Raw genomic sequence first — 13209 nt, 5'->3', positions numbered from 1 at the left:
GTTCGAGTCTGGACAACTAAATCAGTGGTCCTGGTAGCAAAAATAAAGAAGTCAGCAAGGAAGAATTTGAGGACTAAAATACTAAGCTTGATTTTTCACTTGTTGAATTTTAGTTAATAATGGGACATTCAGATGGAAATAGCCTGAGGCGGCTGAAAAAATGGGACTAGAGCTGAGCTACATCAAGGTGAGAGATTTAGACTTGGCAGTCATCCAAATTGAAACCTAACATCTTCCTCCTGATTTATAAAATATTCATTAGCAGCGGCAGCAGCAAGTATAGTGAGTACTAAGAGCAAATTACTGAAAATTCAGTTAACTCTGGGAATGTCAGCAAGAAACTCTCCCCCAGAATCAATATGAAAATTTTCCCCCAAAGCTAAAATTAAATAAGGCCTCTATTTCTTTATATTTTTGTCTTAAAAAAAATTTTTTTTAAAGATTTTGTTTATTTGACAGAGAGATCACAAATCCGCAGACAGGTAAGCAGGCAGAGGGAGAGGGAGAAACAGGCTCCCAAGGAGCCCGATGCAGGGCTCGATCCCAGGACCCTGGGATCATGCCCTGAGCCGAAGGCAGACGCTTAACCGACTGAGCCACCCAGGTGCCCCTAAAAAAGTTCTGTATGATCCATTTCTGTTGCCAGACATCATAAGAAATAAATATATCAGCATCTTGAATGGAAATATCAGTGCTGTTGTCTGTTGTCATTGTTAATAGAACAGCTTTAAAGAAAATGTATTAGGAGGCCCCTATAACAAAGTCCAGTAGATTATGTGCTGGGAAATTAAGCACTACTTCAGCTCATTGATTTTTTTTTAAAATGTTGGGAATTATCCAGTATAGAGGGTGATTTAAAAAATAACAGTTGAGAAATTAGAGCTTTTAAATCTAGCATTTTAGAGAATGAACCCTTGCCTTGTTGGGACCATTACTTGACCTTTCTAGGTATTATCCAAAAAAATGCATTAAGAAAACTCAATATTAAATAGTTACTTATAATTTACTATGCTTTTTTATTCTCAAAATTCTTAAAGAAGTGACCTGCACCCACCATCTCTGCTGCTCCCACTTTTCCCTCCTGCTCTGTTTGCCTGCCTACCACCACGATGTTTTCACAAACAGCGGAAGTGGTGCTCCAGGCCAAATCTGCCACGTGTTTCTTGGGCCCCATTCCACCTCAGCTCTCTTCTGAATTCATTTCTTTCGTGATGTAGTTGTTTTTTGTTTGAAGTCATTTTTTATTGTTGTTGTTTTGTTTTGTTTTATTGTGTTTTTTAAAGCACAGATTTGAAGACAAATACTCATTTTAGCCTCCAACCTGTCCTAACCGTGCAACTTTGGGCAAAGTGACCAATGTTCTGAGCCTGTTTTCTCAAAGGTAAAAATGATTATAATAATGATCACTACTTGTTATTGATCAGTGATCAATGACCACTGTTCATGTTCTTGCCCTGAAGACAGAGAGAGAGTATACGTGTAAAACGTCAAGCCCATCATAGACCTTTACTCTGGACATCCAATTTCTTCCTGTAGATCCTGTTTTCCTAAAGAATTAATCATATGTTTTAGCAATTTCTGCTCACCACCATAAAGTCATACCCTAGACTACTTGGTTCCTTTCGGTTCAAAGTTTTAATCGTCTGCTACTGCCATCTTTGAATGTCAAATAACTCCTCTTCAAGTCCACATTTCTTATAAAATGCTATTCATCTCCAAATTTAGCTTCTTTTTGCTAATCTCTGCCTGTTTTTATACTTCCAGTCAGATGTCTTGTCTCCACTTCAGTACTTTCTTAGTTTCTTTTAATGTTTTTACTTATTGCTACTTATTTTTTCCTGTCTTGTGTCCATTTGAACTTACATGTTCTCTTCCCTTCTTCACATGCATGAACACATACTAGAACACTACTATAAGGTTTACTGAGGCTTAAATATGTTAAGTATCTGATTAAAGTTTCCTGTAATTTCTCCCCTGTTTCTTTCATCACAGTTTAACTATGGTACACAACATTTTCCCCCCCTTGTGCAGGACATAACTTGAAACTTGTGGTTCTCCACCCACCCACGAGGCTATTTCCCTACTTAGCAAGACAGGAAACCAGTATAACCAGTATGGGAAGCATTAAGCTTCACTTTCCATTTGTAATCAAAAAAGGAAAATTGTTGCTTCCCACAGACAGCGAGGATGGATCGTCTCACTGCCAAAGGAACAAAATACCAGCCTGATTTGTTCAGGGGGTGCTGGGAAATCATTTTTAAAGTTCATATGAGAAATACTAAGCTTCAAGAGCCACTATTTCATTTTGAAACTAAGGAAAAATAAACTATATGTTGTTAGTTAATTATAAAAATACATTATATTTTTTCTTTAAGAAAATCTATTCTATATCAAGAACTTTACTTTGGTAGGAGAGCTATAAAATTAAAACCACAGCTAAGTTGCTTATTTGCATCCCAGTTCATAAGCACAAGTTAAAGCCTTCTGAGGACCCACTCTAGAGAGCTGGGTCGATGTGAGGGAAATTAGACAATTAGGAACAGTCCTTAAGCATAGGTTAGCAAACAGTAAGGGGCCAGATAGTAAATATTTTCAGCTTTGTTGACCACATGGTCTCCAACATAACTATTTAGCTCTGCCACTGAGGCACAAAAGCAGCTATGGATGGTAAGTAACCAAGTAAGTGTCACTGTGTTTCAATAAAAGTTTCTTTATGTAACTGAAAGTTCAATTTTATGTATTCCTCATGTATCATGAAGTTATTATTCTTTTTGACTTATTTCCAACTATTTAAAAAGTAAAAACCCTTCTAGCATGTGAGCCATACAAAATCAGATGGTAGGGCATATTCAGCCCAAGGGCCATAGTTTGACCACCTGGCTCCTAAAGGGTTCATCTTAGTGGTGGAAGAGAATTGGAACCATAATAAAGAAGTTGAGATTTTAATATATCTAGCAGAAAGTGGAAGTAAGCAGCAATACATAGAAAATGACAATAGCATTTCTAAATTAGTAAGTGAGAAAGGGGGATTAGCCATGCAAACAAAAAAAAATTAAAATGAATACTAGATTATATGGAATATAATCAAGTATATCATGTCACTCATTAAACATGAATTTGCTTCATTTTCCTATCAAATTGAATTAACAAAAGCCACAAATAAATAAAAAACACATTCAGTTCTTCTGATATACAAAATATCGAATTAAAGAATTTTTTTCTGTGATCAAATAGATTTATTCAGAGAATGCAGAAAAATTTCAACATAAGGAAGGTTACTATAGTAATTTTTCATCTTAACAAAAGAGAAAAATATATGATGAAGTTAAATAGGTATTTGATAAAATTGAGAAGCTATTTATAACAAAATAAGTTCTTTTTTTTTTTTTTTAAGATTTATTTATTTATTCATGAGAGAGAGAGAAGCAGAGGGAGAAGCAGGCTCCCAAGGAGCAGGGAGCCCGATGTGGGACTCGATCCCAGGACCCTGGGATCATGACCTGAGCTGAAGGCAGACGCTTAACCATCTGAGCCACCCAGGCGCCCCAACAAAATAAGTTCTTAAGCTATATATAATAGAATAACACTCTTAAGATGACTAATATTATATACACATATATAATGTAAAGACTACTTTATTTATATTATTTATTTTTAAAAATATTTTAACCAGCAAACATCATACTGAGTAATGAAATGTTAAAGCTGTTTCCATTAAAATTAGGACTATGAAAGAAATGCCTAACATCATCACCATTATTAAGAATTCTTCTTGTAGTTACCTTCCCAGTGAGGCCTTCCCTAGCCACCCTGTCTAAAATTCACTCCCCCAACAAGCTTTTCAATCCCCCTTCCATACTTTCTTTTCTCAGTCATTATTTATTATTTCTCGTGCTTATGTTTGCCTTCCATAGAATAGACACTTTATTCATCTGTTTCATTCAACATTGGTATCCTTAGCATCCATAAAAATGCCTGGCATTAATCTCAATAACTAATTGTTGCATTATGAGTCATGTAATAAGAATGTGAAGCAATCAGCTTAAATACTGGAAGAGACAAAATTACCTTTTTATTAGTAGATAACAATATCATATATCTAGAAAGCCCAAGAAAGACTAATAAAGCAGCCACTAAAATTAGTAAAATAACTGGGCAAGGCTGCTGGAGGTAAAGATGAATATACAAAAAACAAGATTTTTCTTTGTACCATAACAAGCATTTAGAAACGAACGTGGGGGAAATTTCTCATTCACTGTGGCAAACAAAAATGGTAAATAAAAAAGGTAATATAAAAAGGTACAAGACCTCCTATCAAAATACCACCAGCATTTTTCACAGAGGTGCAACAAACAATTCTAAAATTTGTATGGAAGCAGAAAAGACCCTGAATAACCAAAGTAATGTTGATAAACAAAACCAAAGCTGGAGGCATCACAATTCCAGACTTCAAGCTGTATTACAAAGCTGTAATCATCAACACAGTATGGTACTGGCACAAAAACAGACACATTGATCAGTGGAACAGAATAGAGAACCCAGAAGTGGACCCTCAACTCTATGGTCAACTAATCTTTGACAAAGCAGGAAAGAATATCCAATGGAAAAAAGATAGTCTCTTCAACAAATGGTGTTGGGAAAACTGGACAGCCACATGTGTCCAGAAGAATGAAACTGGACCACTTTCGTACACAATACACAAAAATAAATTCAAAATGGATGGAAGACCTAAGTATGTGACAGGAATCCATCAAAATCCTAGAGGAGAACACAGGCAGCAACCTCTTAGACCTCGGGCACAGCAACTTCTTGCTAGACACGTCTCCAGAGGCAAGGGAAATAAAAGCAAAAATGAACTTTTGGGACTTCATCAAGATTAAAATCTTTTGCACAGCAAAGGAAACAATTAACAAAATGAAAAGGCAACCTACAGAATGGGAGACGATATTCGCAAATGGCATATCTGATAAAGGGCTAGTATCCAAAATCTATAAAGAACTTATCAAACTCCACCTAAAAAAACAAAAATCCAGTAAAAAAATAGGCAGAAGACATGAACAGATATTTCTCCAAAGAAGACATACCAGTGGCTTATAGACACATGAAGAAATGCTCAACATCACTCAGCATCAGGGAAATACAAATCAAAACCATAATGAGATACCACCTCACACCAGTCAAAACGGCTAAAATTAACGTCAGGAAATGACAGCTGCTGGCAGGGATGCGGAGAAAGGGGAACCCTCCTACACTGTTGGTGGGAATGCAAGCTGGTGCAGCCACTCTGGAAAACAGTATGGAGATTCCTCAAAAAGTTAAAAACAGAGCTACCCTATGACCCAGCAATTGCACTACTTGGTATTTACCCCATAGATACAGAGGTAGTGAAAAGAAGGGGCACCTGTACCCCAATGTTCATAGCAGCAACATCTACAATAGCCAAACTGTGGAAGGAGCTGAGATGTCCTTCAACAGATGAATGGATAAAGAAGATGTGGTATGTATACACACACACACACACACACACACACACACACACACACACACACACACACACACTGGAATATTACTCAGCCATCAAAAAGAATGAAATCTTGCCATTCACAATGACATGGATGGAACTAGAGGGAATTATGCTAAGCAAAATAAGCCAGTCAGAGAAAGACAAATACCATATGATTTCACTCACATGTGGAATTTAAGAAACAAAACAAATGAACATAGGGAAAGGGAATTAAAAATAAAATAAGATAAAAACAGAGGGAGGCAAACCATAAGAGACTCTTAACTACAGGGAACAAACAGTGTTGCTGGAGGGAAGATGAGTGAGGGACACTTGATGTTATGAGCACTCGGTGTTATATGCAACTGACAAATCACTAAATTCTACTCCTGAAACTGATAATACACTATATGTTAACTAAATTGAATTTAAAGAAAAAATATATATATTTTTAAGTACAAGACCTACATAATTAACATTACAAAAAAGATATTAAAAGGAATAAAATACCTATGTTATTGTAGTAACATTTTGGATTGGAATTCTTAATATGTTAGAATACAATATTTCCTGCATTAGTGCAAATGTAATGCCATTGAAATTGTAATTCCAATGAAATTTGGGGGGGAACAAAATAACACAATTATAAAATCCATATGGAAGAATCTATGTCTCATAATCGCCATAAAAAATCCCCCCAAAACCTAATCTATAATGACAGACAACTTTTCTTAAAAGATATTAAAACTTACCATAAAATTACCGCAATTGAAATAGCATGTGGCTAATTCAGAATAAATAGAGCAGTGAACAGAATAAAGGCCCTATAATAGTTCCAAATGTAATGAAAACAACATATGACTAAAGTGACATGAAATTTTCATGGGCAAAAGATGGCTAATTTAATAAATAATGCTGGAAAAATTTTCTGTCAATTTGGAAGAAGATGAAAATTAAATACCTCACATTATACAAAAATAAATGTAATATGGATTAAATTTAAATGCAAAGGTACAAAACAAAGTTATCGGAATAAAATTTAGCAGAGTTCCTGTACAACCTTGCACTAAGGGAGATCTTCCTAAGCAAAGCAGAAAATACAGAAAATATAAAGGAAAAGATAGACATTGGCAAAGACATCCTAACTGAAGTCAAGACATACCAAAGACTAAGGGAAAATAATTTACTCAGATGAGAGTCAAAAAGGTAGTATCCTTGGGGCGCCTGGGTGGCTCAGTTGGTTAAGCACCTGCCTTCGGCTCAGGTCATGATCCCCGGGTCCTGGGATCAAGCCCCACATCGGGCTCCCCGCTCAGCGGGGGGCCTGCTTCTCCTTCTCCCTCTGCCTGCCGCTCCACCTGCTTATGCTCTCTCTCTCTGTGTCAAATAAATAAAATCTTTAAAAAAAGTTAGTATTTTTAATATAAAAAAGCTTTGAAAATTGATAATAAAAGTATTATAAATACATAAAAAATGGGCAAAGTACATAAACAGACTCATATACAGAATAGAAAATACAAATGTCCAATAAATATGAAAGGTGATCATAGTCATGATAATGCCAATAAAACCAAAAATGGTAGTCAATATTTCACCTTTAAGAATTCCAAATTTTTGCAAGCGTAATAACAGTATGGACAGATGAGGATATAGAGAAATAGGTACTCTCACACATTTCTAGTGAGAATATGAATTAATACAAACTTTTTAGATGGTAATCTCTCAGTATGTGTTTTTAAATTTAAAATACACATACCAGGATGTTCCTGGAATATCTCCAAGATATACTACATACAACCACAAGATGTAAGGTAGTATGTATAACCCCTTTTTGTGTAAAATAGTATGATGTACTCAGTAGGTATTGTATTAGGCCAACTACTACAAAAAATAAAATCAAACATAAAACAACTCAAAGGTTATTGCTTGCTAAGTTGCTAAGATTTCAAGGGCTAATCTTGGAATTGGCACGTATCACTACTCACGTTTAATTGGCCAGAATTAGTCTCACAATCACATGTACCTGCAAAGGAGACAGAAATGTCATCCAGCTGTGTGCCCAAGAGGAAGAGGAGAAATTTTGGCGGACAGCTAAAAGTCTCTGCTATAGATAATAAATAGGGAGATAGGTAGGTAGATAGATAGATGATAGATACATAGACAGGGAGGAAGCTATCTAACTGTATTTGTAGCTACACTACATAAATTCAGTATAAACAGGATTTTTATTCCTGGCAGAAATTATAAGAAACCCTCAATAAGGGTTATACTATAATTATACTATAACTTAGAACCAAATGGAAGAGAATGAAACTTTTGTTTTATTTTATATTTCTCTGGACTGTTTGAATTTCCTAACTTGATACATATATTCCCCCCCCAAAAAAACTGGCTTATAGGATTTATTCAAGTGAAGAGAGTAGGTCCCGTTTTTCCTCTTTGTTTCTCTATGTACTTAAAATACATAGATACATTTTAAATAACTAATAAGTATATATCAAATAAATAGTAACTAATACAAATATACTGAAAAAAAATAAACATACCTTTCCCGTAGAAAGTTGATAAGCTATCTCATTGAAATAAAAGTGACAATGTAAGGATACATAAACAAGGATGTTTAGTGCATCTTTATTTGTAATGGCAAATACTGCAAACAACTTGAATACCTATTGGTGAAATCTCAAAAAGTACATGTTATAGAACAGTAACTCTCAAACTTTTTGGTCTCAGTACTCTACACTCTTAAAAGTTATTAAGAACTTCAAAGGGTTTTTGTTTGTGTGGGTTGAATTTATCCATATTTATCATAATGGAATTTAAAACAGAAATTTAAACATATTTATTATCTCATTTAAAAATAATAAACCTACCTACCACATGTTAACACAATAGCATATTTTATGAAAAATGTCTATTTTCACAAAACAAAACACATAGTGAAAAGAATGGCATTGTTTTATATGTTTGCAAATCTCTAAAGACTGGCTTTATAGAATACAGCTCAATTCTCATATCAGCTTCTGCATTCAATCTGTTACTGTGTGTCATATTGATTGATATATATGAGGAAAGTCCAGCCTCACAGAAAATCCAGCCTCATAGAAAATCCAGATATTTGGTTGGAAAAGGGAAAATTATTTTAATAGATTATTTTAATTTCATTAATTTAAGATTATTTCAGTTTTATTTAATAAAATTATCTTTTCACATAATTTTGATATTCTTTTTTAATAGTATACCAAAACTCAACAAGTGGCTGTTTATTAAAGGTTAGTCGCAATGCAGAATCTGAAACCACATTAGTGAATTGTTGTACTGTTAGATTAAAATCTTTATTTTGCACTTGGAATGGATATTTTACCTATTTATGATTTTGTAATATCATGCATTGCTCATTTGGAAAATATTGGTTCACCGAGTTATGCTGATCTCCCAAATGTTGACACATTTCATTACACAATGAATACCAAAAAATAAAATTCATTAATATCACCGCTGATGCTCATGGTGATGGATAAAAGTTTTCCAAAATTGCTTGTAAGCTTGAATTTTATCATCAGCAACAAATATTGTCAATTGTTTTCCTTGAAGTGACAGGCTCACTTTGTTCATTTTCATATCTTTTTTCATTTAATTTCAAATATCCAAGTCTGAAAAACTACAGTTTTTTAGTCTGTCTTTAAAAAAGAGAAAAGAAAAGTGCTTCCTGGAAAAATCAGCTAGTTTTAAGCTCACAACTCAATCACGTAAGTGCTTTACCATGAGACAACCAATACACTTCAGTATGTTCCAAAAGCGCTTCCTGCAGTCTTCCCATTTCACCACCCATCATACTGAAAAGGCATGTACTCAAGGACTGAGACTTAATATAATTAATTCTTATTGCCTCATCAATGGACATTCTTTCAGTGAGACCAAATAAAACAAACAAAAAAACAAAACAAAAAAACAAAAAAACAACAAACAAAAGAACCCAGGGTAGTTCCCCTTGTTATGGGAGTGTTGTTCTTGGTGGTGAAGAATACACTGACTACCAGTACAGTTTGATGTGACTGCCTTGATTCATGCTAAGCAGCCTAAATTTGAATCCAGTAACACCACCTCCTTAGCTGTGTGTGACTTAGGACGTTTACATAATTCCACTGAGCCTTAGTTTCTTTATCTGCAACACAGTGATAAAGTACTATCCACTCTCATAGGTTTCCTGCAACAAATACGTGAAGTAAATGTTTAAATGTCATGCACAATGCCTTGACACAGTTTAAGTGCCTAATACGTAGTAGATGAATTTCAAATACAGACTCCGGTAGTAATAAGGGCAACACCTCAGATGAACAGAGAATCTATTGTTACAGCCCCCTGGAGTGTTGACTGTCAAGAGTTACAAATGAAAACATAGTTTTGTGATTTCCTCACTTTGTCTTTCTATCTGTGAAGACATCCAATTGTGTCACAAGACTCAGCTATGTGGATCTCAGTTTGACTTGTAGAATGAGAATACAATGTCCTTTTATCTCTGGGAAAGCAAAACCCAAAACAGACCAGACTATAGGAAAGAGCTTATTATGCAAACATTTTCTGGGTTTTAGCTGTTTGGGGACCTAACTGACACACATATGCCTCCAGCTATCGTCAAGGAGAAGGGCTGCATATTAGGAAACGTTTATCAAGCACTTTTTGAGAAAAGCACTTTGTTTAGATTCTTATACTTGACCATGAATCAGTGTTTAAGTTCTCAGTAATAATATACAGGAACCCAAAATTTAAGAGTGGAGAGTTATTTCTGGATGATGTGGTAACAGTTGATTTTTATTTTCTTTTTATGCTTGTTTTGTTTTGTTTTACATTTTCTTACCGTCAGCATAATCTGTTTACTGTTTTAAAGTTACTTTAAAATTTTTTTTAAAAGGAGAAAATCACAGTGAGCTTGGTTTATGGCATTTCTACTACAGTTTTGCACAGCATTTCAAATTTCAAAGGATTCGTTAAAATTTTAAAAGAACAGTGCATTCAACTTGGCAAAGGGAGAAAATAGACTTCATTGTGGTTTTCACCACTCACCCACAACTTTTAGGAAAGAAAGATTGCCTCGCCAAAAGCCATTGTTTTAATAACACAATATAAGCGCTGTAGTGAGAAGTAAAAACATGTTAACACGTGCTAAAGTTCCACCATCGTCGGGTATCGGCTCTGGTCTTAACAAAGAGCAGATAAATCAGGCATGGAACAACAGGCAGAGCAGCTGACTCTTTGTGAGTCTTGTGTTGACATCACCCAAAGCTTCTTTGAGCCCCAAAGCCCTTCAGGGGGCAGCTGTCCATCAGGAAGACTTTTCCTCCCCCGAGGAATCCACCTTCGGGAGGTTTGGCGCTGCGCCTTCCTCAGAAACAGGATCATTTGGGAGCTGGGGCTCGTTTCCTCACTCAGCTGTACAGAAGAGAAAAAACCATACTTCCTCCGAGGGCACTGACAAAGAAGGAAGGTAGCCGCCAAGTTCGACGCCTGGGTTTTTTAAAAGAAATTGAACACTACACATCATTTTCCTTAAATGTTGGTCTGGTTTCAGAAAGATTAGACATTCTGGGGAGAACTCAGTCATCTACAGCTTCCTGTTTTGGCGGAGGAGGCAACGTGAGAGCAGAGAAGAGGCATGACACAACCAGGGGCTGGGAGCCAACGAGTAGCCAAGTCAGGGCTTGCCTTGCGTTGTACTGGCCGCCTCTGCTCGTTAACCAGCTGCCTCCGAAGTATTCGTTACGTGTTATAAATAAAAAACAAACAAACAACAAATAACCCTGGGTATGTCCTGCGAAGCTGATCGTAAGGAAGGAAGTGGAGGTTTAAACCTCTAGGTCTGAAAACAAAAAGTAGTTCGCATTGTTATCCCAAACAAAGTCCTCCCTTAATTTAACTTGGTTCCAACTTATTTATCAGTACCTTGGCTTACTGGCAAGCACCAAGAAAACCTACATGAATGAACGCTCGTTAGTAAACCACTAATGGGTCGAAGAAATAATATATGAGAAAAAACTTTGTGAAAGATTATATACACTGTATTATGATGTCTGTGGTGGTAAAAAGAAAGCCTTGCGCAGACATCCATTTCACTGCCCTGTGTATTTCATAGATATTCCAAATATATTCTTTCTAGTGCATTTTGGCCTGCTGATGCAGAGATGGATAAATAATGGTAAGCCTGGTAAATTATGCTTACTCTCTGGAGATTAAAAACCTTTATTGTATCTGTTAACATCTAGTAACTATGAACCTTTCATTGTGGGAGTGGTAAGTTCATAATTTTTCAAGAAATTAGCCCACTAAAATATGAAAACTGTGGGTCATTTTCTAAAATGCTTTTGTTTACCAAAGTCATCTGAAACCACACTGGAATCTTCACAATTATATATGTGGTTGCAACATTTATTATGTAATCACATTTTCCTTTTTGAACTTTTTATTATAAAACTATTACACTCTATGATTAAAATAGAGTCTTAAATAAATTCTACCTCACACTTTCATATAGGATTAGCAGAAAATTCCAGTCAAACTCCTTGAATTGAAAAATGAAGAAATAAACTGTGAAGTCAGTCCCCTCCATATTTCTGAAACACACTAGGCTCATTCCTATCTTCAACATCCTGATCAAACAATTCCTACTGGATTCCCCCCAGAATTCCACTTCGCCTCGCTCCTCATAACTCCCCAAATCCTACACCACTGCCTCTATGATGCTATCATTTATGACACTGGTTCACCATCTTCCTTTTCCCACCTGAGACACAGTATAGAACAAAGAAAGACCTCAGCTCTTGAAGTCAGATGGACCTGGTTTGCTCCCTCACCTCACTACCTACTAGCTGGGTGAACAATTTTGTCCCCAGTAAAATGGTAAATGGGGGTAATATTACTTCACAGGAAGCTTAGCAGTAGACTGAATGAGATGTTGCACATAAAACCACCTGGCACTTAATAAGTGCTCAATAACAGTTTCCTTCCTTCCATCCTTATTTAGCACTCACCTGAATTCTAACTTATTATATTCGACAGTTATCCACATGTGAAATTATCCCTGCCACTTCAACATGTCCCTTAAAATCATGTGCTTCTCTCTAGTCCCCATAGCACCAGCCATAGATGGTGAGCTCATCGAAGTAGTTATGCAATCAAATGACTTCAAGCTGGAGACAAAGCAAACAAGGTCCTTATTTTCTGAAAGGTAGCAAGTTCACTTCTTTCCCAAGCCAAATTCAATTTATTTTGATAATTAACCCCTTAAACTGATACAGAAGTGGCTTAGAAGTCCAGAGAAACAGGTGCTAAAACGAGCCTGGAAAAAAGATAATAAATGAAGGAGTCACATGAGTTAATGGTACCTTGCTGACTTTGAGGGGTCCCTTCCGGGTGCCTTCTCCACCTGGAGCTAGCCCAGATGTAGATGTCTGCTTTTACTCTAGCCCACAGTGCTTCATAGACTCCTCATTCCTCACCTCTGAGATGGCAAGTAAGACAGGGAATAGAATTAAAGTCAAAAGGGAGCCCTTCATTTTGCTAAGGATTAAATCAAAATCTGATGTGAATATTGCCAAATTAAGTTTTGAAGTTACCATCACGCTCTTGTCCAATTTATACTAACTTTCCTGACATTTTACTGTCAGAACCTCAATTTAACAATATTTGTGAAGCACAAATGTTACACCGTG

At 35.9% G+C, this 13209-nt stretch overlaps 1 protein-coding gene across 1 annotated transcript; it reads right to left on the bottom strand.

The window, feature by feature from the left end:
* Positions 1-10702: 10702 nt before the first annotated feature.
* INSL5 (insulin like 5) lies at positions 10703-13053 on the bottom strand. Its single transcript, XM_028102392.1, is given in 4 exon segments — positions 10703-10834; positions 10836-10933; positions 12883-12957; positions 12960-13053. Coding segments are annotated over 4 exon segments (399 nt in total).
* Positions 13054-13209: the final 156 nt, after the last annotated feature.

Source organism: Eumetopias jubatus, unplaced genomic scaffold (genome assembly GCF_037043125.1).
Source record: "Eumetopias jubatus isolate StellerSeaLion01/CBP00866 unplaced genomic scaffold, mEumJub1_p1.0 scaffold_4, whole genome shotgun sequence".
Classification (NCBI taxonomy): Eukaryota; Metazoa; Chordata; class Mammalia; order Carnivora; family Otariidae; genus Eumetopias; species Eumetopias jubatus.
Note: the sequence above shows the minus strand (reverse complement) of the source record. Positions and strands in the feature narration are given on the sequence as shown.